The sequence below is a fragment of the Apteryx rowi genome, unplaced genomic scaffold (assembly GCF_003343035.1).
Source record: "Apteryx rowi isolate R43461 unplaced genomic scaffold, aptRow1 scaffold_91, whole genome shotgun sequence".
NCBI classification, from domain to species: Eukaryota; Metazoa; Chordata; class Aves; order Apterygiformes; family Apterygidae; genus Apteryx; species Apteryx rowi.
In genome coordinates this window covers 119,694-145,514 of record NW_020451216.1, presented here as the reverse complement: position 1 = coordinate 145,514, position 25,821 = coordinate 119,694, and the positions used below count along the sequence as shown (strand labels likewise).

At 49.3% G+C, this 25,821-nt stretch overlaps 2 protein-coding genes across 3 annotated transcripts in view; both read right to left on the bottom strand.

Moving 5' to 3' along the window:
- Positions 1-1,514: 1,514 nt before the first annotated feature.
- On the bottom strand, positions 1,515-13,214 carry LOC112978277 (solute carrier family 22 member 13-like). The gene is made up of 10 exons (XM_026091586.1): positions 12,843-13,214; positions 9,634-9,737; positions 8,699-8,853; positions 7,208-7,376; positions 6,720-6,840; positions 5,945-6,039; positions 5,363-5,577; positions 3,723-3,831; positions 3,229-3,438; positions 1,515-2,668 (listed from the first exon to the last, which is right to left on the bottom strand). The coding sequence occupies exons 1-10, from the start codon at positions 13,212-13,214 to the stop codon at positions 2,572-2,574; spliced, it is 1,647 nt and encodes a 548-aa protein (XP_025947371.1). The 3' UTR covers positions 1,515-2,571.
- A 7,790-nt stretch (positions 13,215-21,004) lies between these two features.
- Positions 21,005-25,821, bottom strand: part of OXSR1 (oxidative stress responsive 1) — a 38,656-nt gene continuing 33,839 nt past the window's right edge. For both annotated transcript variants that reach the window (XM_026091576.1, XM_026091575.1), the window contains exons 13-15: positions 25,596-25,664; positions 24,547-24,611; positions 21,005-23,693 (exon numbers count right to left, since the gene is read on the bottom strand). In XM_026091576.1, coding sequence (XP_025947361.1) covers positions 23,619-23,693; positions 24,547-24,611; positions 25,596-25,664 — 209 coding nt within the window. In that variant the 3' untranslated portion in view covers positions 21,005-23,618. The remainder of the gene's footprint in view (positions 23,694-24,546; positions 24,612-25,595; positions 25,665-25,821) is intronic.

The following is a 25,821-nucleotide window of genomic DNA, read 5'->3' as shown; positions in this document are numbered from 1 at the left end:
TCCACTCAGGATACACTCTGGGGACAAGGAAGAAGCTGATGTTATTTGCTATATAGATCTCCAGATGTTTTGGGTAGTGATCCAAATTTTTTGCCCTAAAGGACCTTCCCGATATAGCTGACTGAAAATTCCACTTCTTTTTAGCCAATGTCTTGGCAGGAGTCCMTGTGTGGAGGTCTGGCCGTCTGAGTCACCCAGGTTTTATGAGCTGCTAGCTTATCTTTTTACATAATTTGGCTATCCTTTAACCACAAAGATTTTGGGTGCAGCTGAGGTTGAACACTCTGGTATAAGTGAGGGTATATGCACAGGAGCAGGGCCTCACTCCCATGCCTGGTGAGGAAAGGACTGAAGAAGGCTTGGACATTAATCAGAGTGCCTCAGCAAACCCTTCAGTCACCCATGGAGTCCTGGGTATTTGCTCACCACTACCACCCTCAACACCTTCCCACAACTGGCCCTGCCTTGATGCCTTGATAAGCACTCTCTTCAGGCCTTGCATCTGCTCTTCAGGCTAATCCTTGTTATCTCCGTTTGATCCTCACTATCCATTTAGCCTTGCTGACCCCTCCCTTTCTCTCTCCTTGGCTATGGGGGCATCTTCTTTCCCATACTTATGCCGTTAGGTCACCTGGGGCACTTTCTCCACTTTCCCCATAGCCTCGTCTCAGTGAGAGCCCATAACATCCCGTTACACACATGCATGAGTGTATTTGCACTCACACATACTATTCCACCACATCCAGCTCAACTCTGCACTATAAGCTTTATTTATTACAGTGCAAGACCATGTGTAGACCAGACAGTAATGACATTAAAGCCTTCCCAACAATGAATTTCTTATGCACAGCAATATTGTTGGACATCCTCTCATTCTTGCTGGGCTGGGCAAAATACGAGTCAGAGTATTCAGGTGCTCTTCAGCCAAAAATGTACCACTCTTGTTGTCAAACTAACCAGGTGGAGTGGTCGAGAGAAGAACAGATGAAATGGATCTGCAGCCTACTAGAAGCATGAATGAAATGGAAGCGGAAGTACATCGGATATGCCTGGACATCTTTCTTTATTTATGAAGTAAGCTGAAATAAAGTCTCAGAGCAGATTTCCAAAAAAGGAGAAGCCTCAGCCCACTCAGTAACTGTGCAGTTTTTACTCCAAGCTCTTCCCTCAGCCCAGTCTTCTCCCTCRACCCCTCCTCTTTTATAAAGACCCCCATAAGACTGCCACCAGCYGACTGACAGCAGCATCCACCAGCAGTGGACCAAGCACCTCCACACTCAGACCCACCAGTTAGGAGCACCATAGCTAACATTTAACAGATCCCTTAAAAAGCAGAGACTCAAAGAAGATGGCAGCATAGGCAGCCCCTCCTAAGRGGGCATTGTCACATGTAACTGATTTTATCCAGAACGCTGTCTTCACCAAACTGCATATCCATAGGATCCTTTGACCCGCAGAAAACATGCAGGCATGACAGCAGACAGAAACAAAGTCTCCTTTAAAAGCTTCTCAGCACTATCTGCAAAAAGCCATAGAGCTGTATGCAGTCAAAGTGGCAACACCACCATTATAAAACTTCTAGGTTTCACTATACTAATTTGATGGTAAAAGAAAGTCATCCTGAGGGACAGAAGATATGGGGAGGGAAGTATAGGAAAATGAACTTACTTTTTCTTCACAGTAAAAAACAAATGTGGTCATAAACCATTTAGACACAGTGACGGATACAGCATGAAGAATAGAATAGAACACAACACAACACAACACAACACAACGACTTGTTCATTCCCAGAAAGATTTGCATTTTCTTCTAAGAGACCAAATGCCACAACATCTCTTGGTTTCCTGGAACAGACACTCATCTTTCACCACAACCTGATAGCACAACCTTCCACGCACCAAGCATCACTATAGGCCTTCATTCAAAACAGCTGGCACCAAGAGGAAAATCCTGCTATCTGCTACACATCCTTGCTCACCGCTTGCTGTTTCTTCCAGCACTTAATTATCCTTCTTAACTGAGCATCTCAGATCTTTAAAAAATAAAAATAAAAATAAAAATAAAAATAAAAGAGTGTTTTTAAGACAGGTTGAGAAGGCCATGCTAGACAGACCAGAGAAATGACTCCTTTTGCAAGTGTGAGATTATCTTCTGTGCTGTGTCTGCTCTGGCTTTCTGTTTTGTGAGTGTAGTACTCCTTTGCAAGTCTATTCTATGCTGCAACAGGTGACTCACTTGGACAAAGTTTCCAGGCTCATGTTGCTGGAGACAAGAGATGAAAGAAGAGAAGATAATGTTGCATCCATGTTTCTGACTTTTTTTTCTTTCCTTAAGTTAACAGCTTCAGATTTTCTCCAAGGACAGCACTGGTGAACACCAGGGACAGTATGCAGTGCCCAAAGGCAAACCGTAGAGGGAGATACAAGAAGGCAAAAAAAGAAAGGAAAAAGAAGGAATTGGCAGTGACTGCTTGACTGAGAGAGCTGGTGTACTGTAAACGGAGACCCTGACCATCCTCAGTGCCAGCACAGTGCTCAGTTGCCTTTGATTATGGCTGCTTGCAGGACCAGCTAGAAGTATGTGGTCTCTGCGTACTCTTTGTCTTGGCCACCACCTTTTGCTTTCACGTGTCCATTTTCAGAGATGCTCTTGGCATTTTCACAGGACCTAATGAAAGGAAAAACAGTTAAAAAGCAGACAAAGACCCATTCTGACTTGACAYGAGCCTTCTCCAATGAGCCTGGGGAAGGATGTGTAGCTTTCAAACAACTTCCTTCCCATTCATCACTCACTCCCTCAGTGACTCCAGATACCCTTCTCTGAGGAGGCCAGCTAAAGCATCGAGGTGCAATTCAATYACATTTTGTGGGGAGAGGGGAGCTGGGCGGTAGGTGATATCTAAAGCTGGAGGTTACGGTTGCGCAGTATTGGCATTTCCCTGAGGAGGGCGAGGGGAGACAAGGGAAGTGCAGGACCCTCCTGGAATCCCCCCATTTCATGGGCCTGAAGGAAGCGATGAAAACTGTGGGTCTGAAATACACCTTTGGGCTTGGTTATAGAGGCAAATGGCCCGAGCAACTATTGCAGAAGAGCCTCCCGTCAGCATGCTTCTTGGAATGAAAATCACATTTACTCGGTACCCTTGTGCATGGTCCCAGAGGAGCATTGTTCTGGGGAAGGAAGTGGTCTGTCACCTCCAAGAGCGCTGGGGACATCGGGGCACCCACCTGTGCTGGGGGACAGCCGTTTCTGTGTTGTCTGTCAGCTCTGTGCCGCGGGTCTCAGGCAGCAGAAAGCAGAGGAGCCCCCCCAACACGGGGGCGCTCCCAAAAATGGCCATGGGCACGGCCCGGTGGTAGCGTTCGAGGAGGTGGATCAGCGGGGCGATGATCCCCGCCACCCGCGCTGACATCGAGCACAGCCCCACGCCGGTCTGCCTGCAGGAAGGGAGCGGGAGCGGTAGGAGGCACGGGCCAGGTCTCGGCCCCCCAGCTCATCCATCGCTGGAGCCAAGGTGGCACAACCACCCCATGGCCTCCCTCGTATCTCCCTGACGATGCTCCAGCCAGCGGGGCACGAAGGGCCCCATTAACACCAGGTACGGTGCACTGGGGCACATATCATGACGGGGATGTGGTTCAAGGAGCACCGTGTCCGTCCTCCCGCTGCTGAGGTCAGGGTCACATCCAGCCCCAGGGAGAGCGACAGGGAGAAATCTCACCTGACAACGGTGGGGAACAGCTCTGCCGTGTACACGTAGGAGGTGGAGAAGGAGGCCGAGGCAGCAGACTTCCCGATGACGGCCAGAACAGTGATCACCACAGCCAGGTCTGAGGGAGAAGAGGTGGCCGCTGTGGCACGGGCACCCAGCACCGCTCAGACCTCAGATGAGGGCTGCAACGGGACACCCGGCCAGAACCGCAAACCACGCAGGAGCTATCAACTCTAAACAGAGCCTGAACCTGGACCAAAGAACAGCTCCAGTCTGAGCTGAGAACCACCCTCCTGCCACTTTGCCTTCTTCTCACCACCCCAGACATCAGTTTTCTCAGAGGGAAACCCTTTCCCAATGGGTGGCCCAATGCCCTGCAGGTTCTGCCCTCTCCTGTCTCAATACAGCTGGCAAGGGAAGAGTTGGCTGGTCCGGGGAGGTCCCCGCGAGGGGAGAAACTGGCACGGGCCGTCACTGCACCCATAGTGCTGCCAGGAAGGAAGCAGTCCAGAGATCTAGCAGCAAGGCAGCCTCTTCAGCACTAAAGTCAGGAAATACAACTGGGAATCACAGAGAGAGGGAAGGGCTGCCTTGCATCACAGGGCAGCACCTCGACAGACTCCCTCGTCAGAGCAGAAACCCCATCCCTAAGGCTTCTCCRGTGATCTCCAGCAAGCAACAGAAGGGTGCTTTAATGGGATGAGGAATCCCAGCTGCTCACACAGGAGTGGTGTGAGATGAGCTACATCCTCCCCTTTCCAGAAAGCAGAGCAGGAGGAATTGCGCTGCTGTGGTGACGTGACCACAGATCTGACATCCCTGGAGCTGGAGCAGGTTCAGACAAGGTCATCAGCCTTTGCAAAGAGATTTCTAGGAATACAAGAGCCAGACAGCCAATTCCAATGGATTTTCCAAGCAAATCTGCCACCTAAGCTATTGGAAATTATTCCCAGTGCATCCTTTCTAGGAAAATACCTTCCGGACAACTAGCAAGGAGAACCCAGATTTCCTAGACCACCTGTGTTGAGGTGGGCAGTTTACTGATGGTCACTTCCAGTCACTGGCTCTGCAACAAAGCCCTTGGATTTTTGAAAGCCTGAAACTGGAGCAAGTCATTCAGCCACCTCAGTTTGGTGGGAGGTGTTCAGCTGGAAACATGGTGCCAGTGACCACCACAAGCATCTTGTTTCTCTTCTCTTTCCTTGACCCTTACTCGCAGCACTAGCACAGCAGCAGGGGCAAGGATATGGAGTAAAGGGAAAGAATGCGGAGAAACAGAGAAGAGGTCATTTCTTTTTCCTGCTCAGTTAAGAAGGGAAACTTACTAGCCTTTTAAATGTCTTGTCTTCTGCACCTCCCTGAGAGGAGATGATGGTGTGTAATGGGCCCTGCCTGCCAAGGGCAGGGAGCTGTTGAGGGGCCAGGCACAGCTCTGAATGAGAAGAAAGTCATGCTGAGAAGAAGCCTCACATTGGGAGTGCATGCCCTTGGGACCATGGCCCTAGAGGCATCCCAAATCCTGAGAGAGAGTGTGAGACTGCAGACAGGCAGGCTGGGAGGATGGGGACTGGACCGGAAAGGGAAGAGACAGGGTTCTGCAGTCCTCTGCCCCAGAGGCTGTGCTCCTGGAATGGGAAGAGGTTGCTCACCTTCAGGGATGCCAGTGGTGATCAGACACACCAGACCACTCAGCAGAAGGAGAACACCCTGGCATTTCTTCCTCCCAAACCACTGCAGCAACCAGATACAAGAGGCACGAGCTGGGATTTCCACTGCTCCAAAGGCAAGTTGCGTCAGGTAGATGTCCAATCCAAAGTTTGTTACGTTCAGACTGAGCCCATAGTAGACAAGGCTGTTCACAAACCTGAGAGACAAGCAGAGTGGCATTAAGCATATATATTGTCCTTGAGTGAATGCAATATTGATCTCTACTGCTGACATGTTGACCATGCCCAGAATTTGCACGGGGACACAAAATCAGTCCAAGGCCAGGGGATACCCAAAGCTGGAACTACACCAACCTTTCTCACAAACCCCACTGCACCCTGAAGAGCCAGCTTCTCCCCAGGCCCACAGATGGTCCAGCCTGGGTGGCAGAAAGGTGGCAGAAGCAGAAACATACATGTACATGAGCCCAGAAGCACCAAGTGAGTTTACAGTTCTCACCAACCCCCAATCCCATCTTCACTTCACCCAGCAGTCAGGAAAGGGGGGATCAGAGGATGTCTTACCAGGTGCACGACATGATTAAAGTCACCTTGAGGAGGTGCTTCTTCCGGAAGAGGTCCATAATACTTCCAGACTTGGTCTTTGCCTCAGGCTTCAGCTTCAAAATTCAGAAAGCCACAGTCAGAACAGAGAAAGGAAAACCATATCCAACTCCTTTTCTTGTTGATGTCAAAGAAAGACTTCCCCAGCTTCAGCAGGATGGGCTTGAGACTCCAAACTGTTCTGGGGTGAATGACAGCTCAGTGGGGCTGGATTCCCATGACTATATGGTCTAGGTGCTCAGTGCAAGAGCTTGATGCAGAGGTTCCTCAAGACAAACTTTCTCAGTCTAGGGGCTTTGGGGTGGGCAGGGAGGAAAACCCCATTTAGGCATTGATTCATGGCAAATCAGTCTCAAGAGACAGTTCTTGCTCCTCCTCAACACTGGTGCAGTCCTCACTGTTGAAAAGCTGAGGAAGAATGTGGGTCCTCTGCATACCCCAAGGTGGACAACAGAGAGCTTGGGACTACTGCAAGTCTCTTCCCTGGTTTTGTCTCTCTAAAGTTCAGCTGAAGCTGGAGTTGCCCACATTCCCTCCACAAATAATCCCCAAGACACATGCAAAGATGATTGCCAAATGACCTCAGCTCCAGGAGCTGCTGCAGACCTATTTGGATCGTGAACCCCATCTTTCCTGGACCTTTACTGACCCAGTTTAAACGTGGTGCATTTGGGAAACCAAGTGCAGGTGCAAGTCTCTCAGGAGAACAAGCAGTTCCCCATACATCTGTTGGTACCTGCTCAAGGAGCCCTGGTGGGATGGTGCGTTTGTTGATAGATGCTGCCTTCTGAAGGACCTTCTTAGCTTCTTCTACTCTCCCTTTTGTCATCAGCCACCGAGCCGATTCTGGTAGGACCCTGCCAAGGAGATGAAATCAGGAGATGCCACCACAGCCTACTGAGCTTCCTCACAACCCATCTCCCTGTGACCACTTCCAGCAAGCAACGAGCATCACTTGTGGCTGAGAAATCTAAATACCTCTTCAGGCCAGGCTTGGCAGGCCTAACTTGAGGCTATAAAGTCCACACTTAAGTACATTAACCAAAGCAGCTTCTGGTCTCAGTGGTCAGCGCCCCAGGGAGGTGAGCTGAACTCAGCAGAAGCCCTTCCAGCATCTGCACTATAATGGGGCAGACCCAAAATGGTCCTGAGCCTCTTGGCTGCCACCCCTCGCACCCACTGCTGTCTTGTCTGCAAGGAGCTCTCTGCCCTCCTCCCACTTACCAGAAGTAGAAGAAAAGAGCAAATAAAGGAGCAGATCCTGCAATCTCTAACAGCCTCCAGTTGCGAATACTGTAACTCAAGCCAGCCAAAAGCATCTGTCCGATGGCAAAACAGCAGTGAGAAATAAGCACTGCGTGGAGCCGGTAGGAGACACCAACCCATTCTGCAGCTGAAAAGAACAAAGATTTAGGGCCATCATTGTGAATGGTTTCCCCTGATCCAAACAGCATGCTTCCCTTGGAAAGAGCTCTCTAGTAGGTGAGAAGAAGCCGACAGAGTTCTGGCGTCAGAAACACATCTGAATCACCAGCACTTTGTGAGCTGTTACACCTCTCTGGAGACTTGGTTGGTCCTGTCAGCCAACACAGGGTTATACACACTAGCATGGACCTCTGCAGCAGGACACGAAGCTYATGTACCTCACATCTCTGCTATCAGTGTTCACAAAGTCATTTGTGCCCCAGAGCCATTGGGATCTCTACCTACATTGATCACCTGACCTAGAGCACTAAGAGGAGCTCACATTGCCCCCATCTGAGTACTGGCATGGGAGAGAGACTCTATGCGGCTCTCACTCTGCACTGGGGATAGGCAGAAGTGCCAAAGGGCAGCTCAAAGAAAGACCTGTCCTCACCCTTCTGCATCACTCCCTGAATAAACCCACTCCAGGAGCCACTGAGAGGTATCACAGTGACTGTCCTGCTCATGTTAAAAATGATTTGTCCCTTGGGAGGCCTCAGCCATTGCATGTTCAGTGAGGGGTTCTGGGGGTACCTGGTCTTGTCTCTCCACAAAGCCTGAGGTCAGGCCTTTCAGAGGTGACTCAAGGTTTGCCCATAAACCTCCAAGTCCCATTTTACAAGATACTTCAGTGCCACAAAGTACCCATTTGAAAAATGGGTATAAAAACCTTCTCATTGCTGCACACTTCTGCTGAAAGAGTCCTTGAGACCTGCCAGTGAGAGGGACCAGAGTGACACAACAGCAGTGAACTGTGAGCAGCGAGGTTGYGGCTGTATTTCATCTGTCTTAACCCAGACAGCATTTGAAATGGCCTCACAAAATAGGGGATCTGCTGACAGTATGCCCTGCACCCAGAATCAGCCATGCATGTCCCTGTCAAGGGCTGACAGCAAACCCTGGGGCAGCAGCTCCTTCCCTGCTAAGGGGGCTCCAGTCCTGGCCCCACAGCCTGGCTCACCGGGGCTCTGTCATCTGCTAGAAGCTACTTAGCTTCTGCTGCTTAGCTGTTTGAAGCCTAGGGCCATCTTCTCACTGAGATGAGGTCTCCCTACATCCAGCTTCTCACCACTTTTGCAGGGTTGTCTTCCCTGATTTGCCTTTCTTGGAAGAGGAGGACAGGCCCGCTACAGAGCTGTTCATTTGGGAGGGAACTTTGTAATACATGCAAGATGAGCTTTTATGTCCCTTTTTCTATTGCATCTTGAGAGGCCACATCTTTCTGCCTCAGAGCAAGGACATCTTACTCACCTAAGGCCAATACTGTCATGGTGATCCCTGACACAGAAGCTCCCACGACACACCTGAAGGCCATGTATAGATAAAAATGGGGCACAAAGGCAATTCCAACACCAAATAAGCCCTGGATGAGGATGGAGATCAGAATGACAGGCCGGCGACCGATTCTGTGGAAGAAGAGAGAAGACACAGATGGTATCTGAAGAGATCCCATGGGCATGGCAAAGAGACCAATGGAATACACGCTGATTTGGGGACCACTCACACCTAAGGAAAGGCAACCTCTGGGTGAAGAAAGCTCCTAAAAGCACCCCAGGAAGGAACAGACAGGAAGAGCAGCTTCTCCACTTCTGACAGATGCCATGCCAGCAAAGGCTAAAGGAGATGCTGCTGAAGTAAGCCGCCCTTGAAGAGCCTCCATGTCCTCTCCCTTGAGGTCAGCAAGGATCAGCCTGAAAAGGACTGTATTCCTGGTTCACATGTGAAGAACCCTGTACACATGCTGTGCTCTTCTGCCTTGTGAGCCCCCCTGAGGCTATGTCTCTCACAGGAGCTGAGCACCTTGCTCAGGATCATGGTGAGCTGAGCAGAGCCACAGRAAAGAGGGGGCACCTGGCCTGGTTGACTCAGCTGAACTTGGGTCCAACTCTGTGCCAGAAGGAGGTGTCTGGGACCCCTGGAGACACCTCTGGGTATCTGAGACACCTGCTGAGGCTTGACCTGTGATTCCCTAAGGATCCCCCAATGGTCATACCTGCCTCCTTCTCCCATCACCTCTCAGACGTCCACAGGCATCTCGGATGTCACAAGATGCTCTGAATCAGGCAAGGGGATCAAGCCCCATGGAGTGGGTTTCATGTTCAGTGCATGGACACATCCTGAACTCTTGGCTGATTTGTCTCTGGGTGCTGAGCAATAACTCCAAGCAGGTTGTTGGGTCTCCTCACCTGTCACTTAACGGCCCAAAGATCATGGCTCCCAGGAGAAGCCCCAGCATGTAAACGGCCTGGGAGATGGCATTCAGGTCCTTCTTGTCGCACACAAGGTCAAACTGGAGGAAGGAAACACAGCTGCTTTTGCTCTCGGCAGGCCCTAGCTGGGCAGCTGCTTTATCAGRATGGGCAGCACTGCTGTCCCCGTGCATACCCAGGAATCGGTAGCCAGGCCCTTGCTCCAAACCTGGGATGCGGAGATCCCAAGAACGCATCTCCATCATGTGCATGAACAGCACAAGCTGGAGGTAGGACAGGCCCACGGGGCCTCGGTCCAGCTCCTCACGGTGGGGCCCCTCTCCTGAGTGCTGAGACCTGCAAGACTCCCCTCCAGAGCAGGTTCCTCTGAGAGACCCTCCTGGTTGGGAAGTTTTGCTTTAAGTGAGACCTCCGGACAAGAGTCCCAGCACTTTGCTCCCTTCCTGGCACTAGTCTGTGTCAGGCCTCTGTCCCCATGGCCAGGTATTGAGAGAGGTGGGGAAGGGCGAAAAGAGGAGGTCAGGAGAGGGGTGTCCTCTCTCAGATGGTTTCCCAAGCTCATGGCTGCGGTCACCCTTCCAGCCATTCAGCCTCCAGTCCGAATGGCCTGCTCTATCGAGCGTTTTCCCAGGCAGTGATCAGGGCACCAAGAAGGGATGTTTAAATCTGCTCTCTGCTGACATGTTGGAAACCTTATGGCTGAGGTGTCAAAAAAGGCAGTGATTATTTCTTTCCCAAAACCTTCCTTAGAACTACCAACACYGTTTGCTCCCTGACTTTTCCTCCTTTCTCTCTTTTACTACTGAAATGCAAAGRGAAGAGGGAAAGGACTGGATTATTTTATTGCCCTTAAAAGCCTGGGGCGCAGCTGAAAAACGCAGTTCTTTACTATGGACTCATTTTGTGGCTCCGCTCTTTCCACTCAGACTCAGCAGTCCATAAGCAACATGAAGTGACCACACAGAGTGGGACATTGTATTTTCAGAGCATTTCAGCAGAGACACAGGCTGTACCTGTGGTGTCTGGAGCCCAGCCCAGGCAGACTTTAGCTAGCTTTGACCTTGTGTTTTCATTCCAGCAGCAGCAAAGTCAGGGCAGGATAGGAAACACATCCAAAGTGCTGGAGGGCACAGTCAGGCCCCGAGGCTCTCCCGGCTCCCAGGACCAGCATGACTTGGCAGCCAGTTTGGGGATGTTTGCACCAAGCTGCTCTCACAGCAGGAGATGCTGTTGTCCTGCTCCAAATGATGAGCTTCTGCATGTGCAGCTGAGTCCTACCAGTCTGAGCTCTGATGCCAACCCGTGATAACAGAGTAGCCTCCTAGGACTCACTCCTGTCTGCCTTTGCTGTAGTCACACAAATGTGCAGCTGGTCCATGAATGTGTGGGTGCAACAACATCTTTAGACACGGAAATTGACCCGGAAACAGATGGCTACTGAGGATCCTCCTAGAGAAGCTCCTGACTTGGTGGTAAAATGKATTCCAGAGACCACATGGAGTCCCTGGAAATGATGGATGTTGGAGTCTCTCACCCAGTGTAGGTCAGAGGAAGGTACACACGAGAAAGGGCTGGAGCTGGGAGTGGGGAAAGAGGGAGGGAAGGAGAAGGGAGGAAGGAGGAAGGGAGAGAGAAGACCAGAGGTCCTGAGAAGACAGGGAAGTCCACAGAGACAGAGCCTTTGCTCATCTGCGGGTGTCATGGGACATCTTGTCTCAGCTCTGAAGATCTGTGGAGGACCCAGAAAGACCACTGCCAACCAGGGCCCTTGGGAGATAAACCTCTCTCTGAAGGAAGGTGATGTGGGTAGAACCAGGCTGAAAACAACAGGAAGGGAGGATCTGTGCTGGAAATCCTCAGYACAGCCAGAATGSAGATGTCTGTGTGTGAGATCWMTSTCTCAYGCAGCAGTGTTGCACTGGGGAGCCTCTAGAGGCAGCTTCCATTCTGGAGGAAAAGTGCAAATAGGCACTGARGTCTATTGGTAGGTAGACTGATGCACAGAGACAGTGGGTTTTCCTTTGTCTGTTCTTGCTGATSAGAAAATTTGGCTTTTGCTGTCTTTCCCCATCAGGATGGGAAATTTCATCCTGACATGGTACTTCTCTGCCAAGTGGCCACATTTGCTCTTTACTTCTCTGGTTTTCAAGAGGAAAACTCTAGTTTTGGTGCAGTGATATTGCCAAAGAAGGTGCCATTCTCAGGACAGGATCTGCGCTCCTCCCCACATCATGTATTTGAGTTCCATCCATCACTAGGGGTGCTGGTGTCCCTGTTTTTTTTTTTTTTTTTTTTTTTTTTTTTTTTTTTAAGTGACTGTCTTCCCTCCTGGGAGGAAAAGAACATATGAAATACTAATTCCCAGGCCAAGTAGCTTCTTTTGGAGACCTGTTCTGTAGCTGCCTGCATCTCAAGAGCATCTATAGGAAGAGATACCCAGGGAATAGGATATATAGGAAATACACAGAGATGACAAAGCATTGAACTAAAGTACAACTTAGCACTGCTCAGTGGACCTTGTTGGTGCTGCTGACRTTCCTGGTAACCCCCAGGTGTGTGGCTTTGCAAGATCTCCTCTCCTTGTTAAACCYGGCACCTCCACGCAGAGTGAGAAGCAATGAGGAACCCAGGCTTTGAGTCAGCCCTGAGCTGAAGTCACCGCACGAGGTGACAAAGACCCTGAGGTAGTCATTCCACAGCTGCACGCCCTGACAGTCCCCCCCCATTGCACAAGAGTGGAAACCAAGCACTGACCCTCCCCTTGGCCCCAGGCAGGGTGTCTGAAGCACAAAGCAGTGCACAGGGACAGACAAGCTGGAACAGTACCTCCAGGCTGCAGAGCGGCAGCTGGGGCAGGGACACCCAAAAGGTCCCTCCACGCATGGTGCGCCACGGGCCTGGATGCTGGCATGGGGGGAGATGGTGTGCAGAGCACAAGCTGGACTCACTGGTTTGGCCTGTGGCCCTTCTGGTCATCTACGTTGTGATCTGCCTGCACACAACCTCCTGGGGACCTCACCTGGACTATGGGAGATGGAGCCAAGGTCCCCAAAATACACCTGAGGTAAATCTCAGCCTGGCCACACCATGACTATCAGTGGCATGAACTGCACTACAGGACAGGGTGGCTGTTTGGGCGGCCCATCGTGTCCACGTCCCCAGAGCATCAGAAGGCAATTACAGACCTCAGTCAGCAGGGATGGCGTTTGTGTGGAGGGGTACACCCAGCCGTTGCTGCACTTCTGCGTGGCGTTTAGGCCATGCACCACGATGGAGTCAAGGTCCCAGTCCACAGGTGAGTACATGGAGCACTGCTCGTAYGCCCCGCTTGCGCCCCGGGGGATGGTGAGGTTCAGCTGCTCGTCCTCAGTCAGGTTGGGGCCGACCGCCCGGATCCAGCTGGTGTTGCAGTAATGGGGCACGTCCACCAACATGAACACTTGGCCAAGCATATGGAAAGTAGACAAAAGGACTGGGAGGGAGAGCAGCACTACCAGCCATTTCTGAAATAGCCCAAACTCCCCCAGAGCATTTATAATATCTCCAAACACAGACATGGTGACGACTCCTATGGTCAGGCTGTACTAGAACACATCGCTTAAATGAACAAAAGTTTTCAATGGACAAATTAATGTTTAAACTCTGCGAGCACTAAAACCCTAATCAGATGTGATAAAATGTGCGCTTCCATCAGCATATTCTCCATCAGCCCAATCAACAACCTGCTGGCGCCCTCTGGGATGCACTTTGCTACCTGTAACTCCCTCCGTTTTCCCAGGGCAAGAGCAAAGGTGCCAGAGCACTGCTGCTCTCAGCAACAGCACAAGGACAGTGTGTTTTGTCTCAGTCTGGCACGTCTCCCCAAGCCTCCTGAAGGCAGCCGTGCTGCAGCGCTTGAGGTCTTTGTCAGAGACGGGAGGCTGTGAGCACCCAGAGGAGGGCTTGGACCCACGCGCTGGGGTTGCATCCAGGCACCAGAGGAGGGAACAGGAGGTGAGCCGAGGGAAGTGGTTCAGGAGCCTGGGGCTGGGTCCCTGCTCTGCCGCGGCCTCCTGCTTTCGTCCCCAGCAGGTCCCCATGGTGCTCAGAGCCGTTGCTTGCCTGCCAACATCTGCCTGTAGACTCCTCCTGAACGGTGGCTTCCTGCGGAGCCGAGTCCACTCTCACAGTGCTGCTCCCCGCACTGGATCACCCCAAACCCGAATGTCTGGACTGTGGGGCTGAGCCCTCCTCAGGGCTGAGATGGCTCATTAGAGGCTGAGCACCTGGCACTGATGCAGTACAGCGAGGGCGCAGGATGCACTGCAGCCCCAGTGGCCACTCCGCTCTGTGTGCCGCCCGTGGGTCAGCTCTCACTCTCTGCTCCAGCAAAAACCATCAGCTATTCCCTGGGGTATTTGTTCCCTATGTATCTACACCCTTGTGATCTGCACCAAAGCACTTCCCCAGGAGATCAGGATCCCATCCAAGGGACTGGGACAACACAAGCCAAAGAGTTGTTCATCACAAGGCACCTCATGCCCTGCACCCCAGTGCTGTTGGGGCTGACACAAAGCCACCGCCTCACACTTCATGCGCTTCCCCAGCCCTGTGAAGGAGGGCACCCTGTACACTTTGGGGGCTATGGGATCATTAGGAGAGCAGGGACTATATGATGGACACTGGCGGTTAAAAGCAGGCACAAACCTGCAGGAGCACCATGGGGCCCTAGCCCCCTTCCTCTTCGTAGTGCTTCCTGGACCAGTGATGCAGGAGCCGCTGTCAGCTCTTCTTTGACCTCCTACCACAATGCAGAGAGGGCAGAGCCATGCCCTGTAGATCTACATGCGCAGATCTACAGAGAAGTCTTGCCTGTAGCTGAAGTAGGCTGCTCCTGCAGTGACTGCAGGGGCTGTAACAGCCTGGTGCCCATCAGGACGTGGTACTGGTGTCCTCTGCCAAAACAAAATGCAACATCTCCCTTTGTGATGATGTCCACATTCAGGTCAGAACCTCCTGGCCTCCATTTGCACCTTGGAAGAGATCTGGATTCATATCCTGGGACCTCCCTACTGCCAAGGAAACTGGCCAAGGAGATCCAAGGCCAAAGCCAGAGCTGGGGACATCTGAGGTAAAGAGGGATGGCAGAGCCAGGGCTTGCCATGCTCCCTGAGGCAAGGAGGCACGAGGCAAGGAGAGGTGAGGCAGCTCCTGTTGCAAGAGGGGCCCCACAGGGAACACCGAAACAGTCAGCACAGCCCTGGTGTCAGTGACTCYGACTGCCTGCGCTGCAACCCCGACTTCTGGCCATGGGGCTGGAGGTATTGGGAGCCTGGACCCTGCCCTTTGACAAGAGGGTATTGCCCTCTCCTTCTTCCCAACCTCACATTGGGAAGGCCCTGAGCCAGCAACCAGAACAAAACCTGTAGAAAGGGACCCGGCAGACAACGGCTAAGGAGATGAGGAGAAGCACCATAAATGATGCTCTCCTGACTCTTATCAATGAAAGTCAGTGCTAAAACCCAGATCCTGAAAATGCCCTGCCCAATCTGCAGTCACAGCCAGGTCCCATTTGCCCTTGGTGCCTTGTGAGAAGAAATTGTTTTTCTCCTAAAACACCTCCTGGGGAAGGTGTCCTCTGACTCCTCACCACTGCAGAGTTGCCTCCCCACCAATGCAATTCAGAGAAGGGAGGTCATGAGACAAATCCTCCCCACAGCATAGGCCACGGGCTGTCTCAAAAGGCCCAAGGGGAAGAGGAAACGAGCATCCTGGTTGGGGTCACTTAGCAGCCAGTGACCTGCTCCAAGAGGAGACATGTTCGAGTCATTTGGCATGGGCAGAAGAAGACAGTGAATTCCAGCCAAAGGAGAGAGACGATCCTTTAAGCTTGACGTCTGCCTGCATGGGAAGGTTTCTTGGACACAAAACTATCTCAACTCTGGTGCAGATGAACTGGTGCCCTGGATGTCCTGCTCTGCCTGGCATTGGAAACACCGAGGTGGAGCATGGGGGACAGAGCTGGCACCACATTTACAGGAGCGGGGAGGACACCTGGGGCCTGGACCGAAAACCAAGAGAAGGAGTGGGAACCCCTTGCTGGAGGTTTCCAACAACAGAGAAGGAGGCAGCAATGGTTAATCAGGCTGAATTCACACCTCCCAGCAGGAAGGCTGAGATGGCCTCTTGAGGACCTGCCCAGCCCATGTGTCCATGAAACACATCTCCAGGGCCTGACAAAAAATCAGAAGGAAGCCATCTGCTGCAGTTCCAGGGAGAGCAGGTGCACTGAAGCCAAAGCACAGGATAATCATCATCTCCAGGCAGGCCTGGCAGTAGCTCAGGACACCCCAGCCTGCAGAACACCATTTACCAGAGCACAAAGCAATCAGAAACCAAAGAATGCTACAAACCTGAGTGACCAGCGTCACCTCATGGTCTGCGGGGTACACCCAGCCACTGCTGCACTTCTGCGTGGTGTTTAGGCCATACACCACGATGGAATTGAAGTCCCAGTCCACAGGTGAGTACACGGAGCACTGTTCATATGTCCCGTTTGCATSCCGGGGGATGGTGAGGTTCAGCTGCTCGTCCTCAGTCAGGTTGGGGCCGACCGCCCGGATCCAGCTGGTATCACAGTGATGAGGCACATATGAGACCATAAAAATTTGGGAAAACTGGTGGAAAGACACACTGAGGCATGGAAAGGAAGCGAGCACCACCAGCCATTTCTGAAATGGTCCAAAATCACCAGCCGCTTTCAAAAGTTCCCCAATGCCTGACATATTGTCAGCTTTGTCTGGAGCAGGACAATGCTGGGAGAGACTTTTGTGGGGGCTGGAATTAATATTTAAACCCAAGACAAGCTCTGCAGACGTAGGCAGCCTCAGCAAATATGTGATTTTTTGTTAGGATAGACTTAATGCCTGATGTTTTACCCATCGTAAGTACAGTGTGTGATATATTAATCATCTCTGTACCACCCACTAACGTACAGCATCTGCTACTGGCTAGGGCAGAAGGATCCCTGTTTCAGGAGACCTGGATTGCCCCTCCACCAGGATCGGCTGGCACTGACTTGGGAAAAGACTCACTTTCAAAGTATTTGCAGGAGCTGCTGAAGTGCTGAAACAACTGCCTGTCCCCATCAGCTCCACTGCTCGGGTAAGCAAGGTTCAAAGGGGGCAAGTCAGTGGAGCATGACGCAGAGCTGGAAAAAGTCCAGGGGAATAAATGGGGTGATGCTAACAGATGAGTAGAGCAGGAGACAAGGAAGGGTGGCCAGCCAGTTGGTTACAATCCCATGAGAAGGGAGACTCCATTTCCTTCCTCTTTTGCAGCTTCCCTGTGAAACCATGAACAAGCCACACGCAGGACGTCTGCCTTTCACACAAATTCTGGGCCACTCCGTAGGCTGGTGGGGAACAATGTCCAGAAAGATCTGGGGAAGGCATGTAGGCACCGTCTTGYGGATGATAGAAATATCTCTGACATAGGCCAACACTGCTCGAAGGAGGTTTTGCAAATCTCAATTCAAATGCTTCCATGCACTAAAATGACCTTTGAAAACATGAGGTTCAAACCAGCTCTGTTCACCTCATCCCAGAAATGGGAACAGCCTGGCACCCCTTTGGGATCTCAGGTGAGGCTCCATGAGGCCATAAAGCCTCCAGAGGTGCCCAAAAGCAACTCAGATGCTCCTTCTCCTGCCCTCAGATCTAAGGGAAGAGCAAGAAGCAGAGCATTCAGGCTGGGATCTGTAYGCACAGTGTTGCCATTAGAAAAAAACACAAATTCCAGGAGTTGCAACCCTCAGAAAGCATTGAGGAGACTCTGGCACGCACTCTGCAGGAGAAGACATTTTCCGTTTGTACACTCAGCACACAGGAGGGGAGACACCAACGATCAGAGACCAAACACTATTTGTACAGGAGCATAATGGAAACCAGATCCCGGCTGCCCTGCTTGGGTTCACCAGAACGAGGCAAGCCCTTTCCCAGAGGGAACCCACAAACACCCCAGCTGCTGGGCAGGTGGTGCCCACCCTGACGTAGCTGGAAGAGAGATGCTGCCCTCAAAATAAGCCCTGCTCAGCAGACACATGCAATGCACATCAAAGATGGGGCTAAGCAGACAGACCTTGAACCAGGGTAACTCAGTAGCACACTAGCCATTCTTACTGTGTATTTTGTGATTGCTAAAAGGTGGACCTGGGAAGAAGCTGTTCTGCTCTGCCTAGCTTTGGAGAGCCCAAGATGGAGCACAGGGGACAGAGCTGGCATCATATTTACAGGAGCAGGGAGGACACCTGGGGCCCGGACCAACAACCAAGAGAAAGAATGGGAACCCCTTGCTGGAGRTTTCTAACAACAGGGGAGGAGGAACCAGTGGTTAATTGGGTCAGATTCACACCTCCCAGCAGGAAGGGCTGAGGCCTCAAGGGGCTCTCGAGGACCTGCTCAGCCCATGTGTCCACGACACACATCTCCAGGGCTTGGGGAAAGATCAGGAGGAATCCATCTGCTGCGCTTCTAGGGAGAGTCTGTGTGCTGAAGCCAAAGCACAGGAAGAGCATCATCTCCAGGCAGGCTGTCAGCAGGGTCTACAGAGACAGAGGCTTCAACCAGTATTTAAACCCAAGATAAACCCTGCACCTGTAGGCAGCCACAAGAGACATGTAAATCTGAAGAAAAAGCAGTGCACTGCGTTGGGATTTCTACTCACGTTGTGTTCCCATTAAGTAAACAAATTCCAGGAGTTGCACACCATCCAGGGGAAGTTCTTTTCTATTTGCAAACTCACCACTWGGGAGGAGAGAAAACTGTAAGAAGGTGATCATGAAGTAGTAAGATGAGCAGGGAAGCCCAAAGGAAAGAAATACTGATCAGGAGAGCAAGCTAGTGCCCTTTGGGGTGGGGGGATGGAAGGGAAACCTCAGCAAGGCACTGAACATCTTTGTTTTATCCATGTGTTTCTCAAACCCTAAAACACAGGTTCCCCTGCAGAGCACATAGGGACAAAACAAGTGACCAATGTCATGCTGATTTTCCTCTTAAAGGATATAAGCAAAGAGCAACAGGTTCTTCAAATAAGTCCACGTAAAAGAGGAGGAGGAAAGGAAAAGGGTAGCAAGACTTGAGACAAAGGATTATTGAGTAATCACTCAGCAAATCTTTCCATTAATTTTCAGTTAGGAGGAGGTTGACAGACAATGTCAAGGATGGAGACAAACTCTAGGAAAAGGAATAACCTCCTGCAGTTTAATGCACTCAAGAAGGGAGATCAGGTTGTTTCCATATCGGGGGGGCAGAAAGCATTGACAGAGCAAATCTTTTTACTGAATTTAACCAACATTAGAGGCAGGCAGGACAACCTAAGGCAGGAGATAGATAAAATGCAACAGTGTGAGACACCTCATGGTAAGCACCCATAAGGGGGAATGTCCAAGGACATGAATAACTGGGGCAGACTGGTCACCTGCAGGAGGACTATAAGGCAGTGGTGTAAGGCAGCAACATAAAACAGCATGCAAAGGATTGGAGATGGGAGTATGATATAATTCTCTGGGGCTTCTTAAACACAGCTTGGCCAATTACAGGAGAGACTGCTAAGAAGTTGTCTCACAGGCACAGGGGACTAGATTCAGTGACCCTGAACAGCCCTTCCCATTCCATCTACTAACCTTGGAAGTAACATTCACTCAGAGTCTCCTGGGTCTGCGAGGAAAGACAAACACCTTACCCTTCTAAAAAATGAAGGATCAGAGTATGGCAGACTAACTCCAAGAGCCTTAGAAAGAAGAACGAATGGAAGAGGCAGCTTGGAAAGTGCCACCAGCCAAGATACAACACTCTTGTTTAGCAAGCATGTGGCATTTCGGAGCAACGTCTCACACTTTGAAGCAAACACTGATGGGTTCATTCCAGTCAAGAGACCCGGGGATCATGCCTGGAACTGCATCTTCCCTATCTGCTCCCAAAGGACGCATGCCTTGGCATCGTTAGCCCATGAAGTCTAGAGACTTCTTTCCCTCACTCTGAGCAGGGAGGAAAATCCTCTGTGGCTGTGGGGGAGACACCACAACCTCCCTGAAACAAAACCCTACTGAACCCTGCTAAATCATGCCCACAAAGCTGACAGCTTGAATAAACAGGGTTTAAATAAACAGGGAAACAGAAGACAGACATCAGGAAAACATTTCCAAAAAGAGCTTGAGCAGGAATTATTGGTTAATTTTAATTCTCAGGTAACATTTCCCTTTCCAAAACTTTCCTTCCTTCTCAGAAGGCAAGAAATGCTGAGGGATGTGAAGGAGGATGGAAGACTTTGGGGTTTCTCCAAAGCTGTTCAGAAAGGAGGCATGCAAGAGGTAGCCAAATACACCCTCTGCTTGCAAACAGGTGCAGCAGAAGAGGTCAGCCCTCCTTTCTTTTGCATGACACTAGACACTAAAGTTTTGCAGTCAAGCTGGCAGCTGCCAGCCAAGGTTGCTGTTAAAGGCTGACCACAACTGGGGAAAAGCTGTGCAGATGCTCACTCTTGTTTAACTGACAAATTACAGCATACACCATGACAACTTTACTGACATGATGACAACAGCTCAGTGCCAGGTCACAGAAGAGTTTTCATTCTTGTGATTAGAGGTTTATTGACAGTCTGCCACGAGTCCTGTAACCCACTCAAACAAGAGCTTTCACTCCAGGCCCCTTCCCATTATCACAGCTCAACACATGACTGCTCACACATGAGTATGATGCAGACAACAGTACTGCTGCTTAAAAAGATGAACAGCCCAACTAGAGCGAAGAGTCACCAGGATAGTGTGATACGTGGATATGCCTCAGCTCTGCCTCCCACCTTCAATGCATTTTGTTGAAGTCTTGGCTTCACACTTAAAAYGTAAGGGAGAGACTTCAGAGTTGCCCCTGGATAAAAATCTAAGGCATAAAAAATGAGTATTGTGGAAATCGAGAGGATAGAAGGGGAGCCGTTGATGCTCTACATGTTTCTCACAGCATAAACTATCTCACTTGAATGGCAGCCTGTGCCATCCTTACATGTTCCCAGAAAAGGGAAGCTTGTGCCCAGCTGCACAGAGTTTGCACAGCAAGGAACAATTTTTTCAGCAAGAGACAAGCCCTCGAGTATGATCCAAAATCTCCTCCTGGTGCCAGCTCTACACACAGGATGCCTGCAGACCATCCCATCCCTTCCCCACCAAGTCTTCCTTGGTGGCTGTCGAACCTCCTGCCACCCAGAGCAGAAACACACTAGATGGTGTAGACATCATTCGGAGAAGCCCCTAGGCCCCATCCTCAAGAAACACCACACAGTTCAGCATCACTAAAACAACACACCTAACACAAGACAATGGACAATTTGTTCTTTATTGATTAAAAATTAGAGAGACATGCAGTAAAATACAAAGTCCAAAAAGGAAAAAAGCCTGAATATTTTACATCTTTCATTATAATCTACAATACACCGAAGCTGTGAAGAGGATCCTTTTTCATTAACAAAGCATTGTCCTTAAAGTAGGAACTAACTTAAATACCAACTGCTTCCAGGTACAGATCAGAATTTTGCACATCACCACCCCCCAAATTCTTAATGACGCTGGAAAAGAATCACAAACAGCATTGGCACTTACTGGAACACCACCAGAAAAAAAGTTGTCTAGCACTGTAATATCCCAAGCAAAAAGTTTGGATCACTACCCAAAACATCTGGAGATCTATATAGCAAACAACATCAGCTTCTTCCTTACTTATCTTCCTCGTTTAAAGAGCTAAGGAGCATTGGGTTAGTGTGAACTCAGGCTCTCCAAGTCCTGGCTTGGGGAAAGCGGGGAATAATTTAACAAATAGGCATTCCGTTGTCCCATCTGAGCCATTTGAGCCCTACACTTCTCAGCACCAGTACACAAAAGACCAATGAGGTCCTTGGAGCATGCAGGCAGAAGGAAAAATAATACTGTACCAGGACTAGCTGGTCTCTGTATCTTAAGGGTTTCCAGCACGTCCCTATCCATCCTGGGCAACATGAAGATCTAGATCCCAGCCTGCTCTTCCCAAGCCAAGAAGCACGCTGCGGGGGAAGCCGTAGGCAGTGCTTGGTATCAGACAACAGGAGGAAGGGCAGTGCCAGAGCTGTCGCACACACGCGCATGCACACCCACTYGGCCAAACCCAGCCACCGCCAGCTCCCCCGACAGAGGACACCTCTCGCTTCCTCGCCTTTGCAGAGCTTCTGCTCAGCACTCGGGGCCACTCTCGCTCCCACACCTTCCTCTTCCTCCCCTTCACGCTCGCTAGCGATGGGGCTCTGACTAGCTGGCAGCACCCATCGGGACCTCCCCAACAGTCAACTACAGGCTAAAGAAACAAGGGCAGTAGAAAAAGAACATGCGCAATTCAGGAAGCTTCCGCAGCTGCCTGTAGAGAAAATATATAAATATAGACTGTTCATCAGAAGACTTTGAAATAAAAAAGTCCTAATTGAACCCAGTCGTTCCGTTTTAACACTCCATTTCTGCATTGTTTGTGGCTGACGGAAACCAAACACGTTTCCATCTGCGTGTTAAATTACAGGCTTACAATTTCCGTGTAGAAAACATTTCAGCGCCAAGAACAGTTACAAAGGCCAACTGTGAAACAGTAGGAAAAAAAAAATCAACACCATTTATTATTCACATATTGCATTACAAGTGTCTCTTATCAAACGCAAAGTATAATTTATACTATTCATGTAGAAATTCAAATGAAACACCACATAGAAACAACACCTAAACATGAGTTACATGGTTTCAGTGACATCCTGATCAAATGTCGAGGCTTGGATTGAAGAGAAGGCAGACAACCCAAGCAATTAGTGCAGGAGGGACAGTTCAGAGCTCGCTTGCCTAGTATACCGCTCTACCGGCAATTYGTTATTGCTGTAAAACACAACAGGGATGGTTCCACGTGTACCAGTTTGCAAAGGACTTGGAAAGACATCAGGGAGGATTCGCACAGCCAGGCACCACACACTGGGTTTCAAGAACAATTTGAAGTGCATATTTTCCAAACGCTGAGTGACACACAACTCCTCTCCCTCTGACCATCGATAGTTTATGGATCATCTGAAAGATCCGTTTCCAGACAGAAATGCCTCATTCTTCTGCTTTAAGAACAGACTACATCTAAGGATGCAGAATGAAAGACATGTTTTGAGGAAGGACTGCTTAATGTAAATTAAAAGGTTCAGCCCTCATGCCATCCCTGGCACTCATGTGGAGAGAACCAAAATGGTAAAAAAAAATAAAATAAAATTAAGGCAGTTTACAAAGGAAAGCTGACTTCTAACACCTCAAAGTCAAGGAACTTCTCAAAAACACAAAAACAAGGGAAGAAAGCTCTCCCTTCTGTGGGTTAAGACTTGGCTCACTTTCTCAGGCACAAGCATTCAAACCAGCAGAGTTTTTAAAATACAGCTGAAGAAAAGCAGATTTCTCAGTACTCCAGGTGACCCAAATAACATGTACACATTGGTGTTTCAGATGGAAGGAGAAGCAGGTGGGTGAAGAACAAAAAAAAGATCCGTTCAATATTAAAACTTGTGCAAAAATAGCAAGTGAAAAAAAAATGAAACCACATGTAAGCAAACATTTAGGCAAGATCAGAGCAGTGGAACCCCCTGCTTCGTACTCAGTAGTATTTTTCTTTAAAGTAAGGCAATAATAAAATAAACATGCAGGCAATGATGCGTTGGATCTGCATGTCTGAGATGACAGATACAAAAACATGAGAGTTGTTTACAAAAGGTGTAAACGCCATCGGTAATTTTAGGAAGGTTTGTGATCCTATTAAGGAAACAATGTTAAAGCTTCTAGGAAGGGGCTGTAGTTCAATTCTTTGGCAGTAGTGGTTTTTTTAGGCTAACAGAAGCATTACGAATATGCACATGTGGGTTCTTGGTTGGGAAACATCTCCTGGGACCATTGTTTAGCTGATGCTGAGCTGTGCAAATCCTATAAGTTTGCCATCATCAGGAATATCCGAGCCTTCAACACCAGATGCCTGTAACACARCAAACAGAGATCTAAATAGCAACACCCATGAGGCATCCTCGGATACGCACTATGTTATGCATCAACAATGTGCATCAGATACAGTCTGGAGAGGGAGCAGTTACAGGACAGCTTTGTACTGTACTCAGCAGGTGGCAGTATCCAAAGTTAAAATTGTGGTTTTATTATTATTATTTTTTAGCTAGGAAGGGCTGGGACTGAAGTTTTGCCAATGTCTGCTCCAACTAGGGCTATGTGCAGTATCCTGGGTGAAACAAAAACTCTCCTTACCCACAAAAATGGTCAAAAATTATAATGGCATAAGTTTGTTTACCTACCAATAAATTGGTTATACCTTTGCTTTGCCACTGTAATTAACACTCAGTTTCACTGACTCTGAAGGATTCATCTGCTGTTGTCACTCATCTCCTAGCTTTTCTTCCATTTCCTCTCAAAGACAAGGTATCTGGACCCTCCCCATTCTCTTCCTCCAAGAAAAGATTCAGTGGTGTTTCTTTGTCCACTTACCTGCCCTGAAGCATTTCTATCCTTTTGGGGCAAGCCTACACTCCAAGCACAGAAAATACACTTCTGTAACATTTTATATGCTTATTAGCTAGGATAAGGGAATGTCTGGGTTAGCATATCATCTCACATAGTTATTTAACCCAGGTGCAGCTCAGAGGACACAAGCTAGGAGTCTGCATTGCCTACTGTCAGAAGACCAGTGGGGACCTTTGGGAAGGAAGGGAGGATTCAGAGTGCATACATTAGATGCCTACAGTCGACATTATAGGCATCTATATGCAGTGTTTTCTTTGCACAAGTGACAACTTGTTCAATTAGGGAACAGGAATAAATACCAGTTTGAAAGTGACGGATCTGTTTGCTTGGGGCTCTTCCACAATTTTCTGCAAATTAGCTGCAACTGAAATCACACACACACAAAAAACGGGCAAACATTAGGACAGGCTAGAGAAAAACATCCCAAACGCATTAAGGCCTCTTTCTACTATGCAGCAAATTTAGAACATTTAAGAATACAGGGCTAAGAAAAAAAAAGTTTGGTCTCAATTAGACTCGAAGTCTGCTTAATCTAAACATTTAAACTGAAAATGCTGTCACTTGTTACTATGGATTTTTTAAAAGGTAGTTATGTTTTTCTGGAAGCAGTGGGATTAGTATTAATARATGGCCCAACTGCACCTGGAAATCCAGTTAATTTTGCACTAGCAGCATCTCCAGATGTTGGGGCCAGTATCTAAAGAACAGTTTTGCTTGCTGTAGTTGAAATATACAGGCAGTGCTGACAGCTTAAAAGTCTCACCTGCTGCCTAAAAGGATGCATTTAGTTAGCAAACTTGCTGGAGGCATTCATCTGGCTATTCAAACGTGCTTGCAGTGCAGCAACACGTGCTGCTGCCTTAAGCCAACTGCATCACATGCACAGCACACTTCCCTCCTCAGCCCTACCAATGAGTTCCAACACCTAAAATAAAAAGCCTGGCTGATTCCAGTCCCAGACCTCTCTTGCGCAGAACCTGTAAGCAGTACAGGCTTGTGCAGTAATTTGGCAGTGCATATATGTCAGATGAGGTCAATTTAACTAATATTGTCAGACAGGAAAAGTTAAGGATTTCAGCTCAGGGAGAAGACATATGCATTGATTTGGCTTCATGTTTCATTACAAGGAACATTTCTTCATAAAGTTTCTAACCAGATGATATTTGTGTGGACGGGGGGGCCCAAACATACTGGTACAGAACTGCCACTAGAATTAACAGCAGTTTTGTAGAGCCATTGGGGTAGAGAACCAAGGCCACAGTGAACTGTCCTAGTACCCACAAATCAGGTCATTTTAAACATACAAAAATGACAAATTGTTAGAGAAGAAAAAATAATAGGTAATTACCTATTACCAGATCTCTGCCATCAACAAGACCTGCCGAAATGAGTTCTTGAGATACACCATCAGCAGTATCTGTTGGGGAGAAACACAAGAGCCAGTCACTACATAAAAGAAAATTGTCCAGCTGATTATGGTATYGCACAGAAACCTAAGCCTGTATCAGCCAAACAGCAAGAATATTAAGTTTACATGAGACAGATACTAGCGTGTACACAGGGTGCAGTCTTTC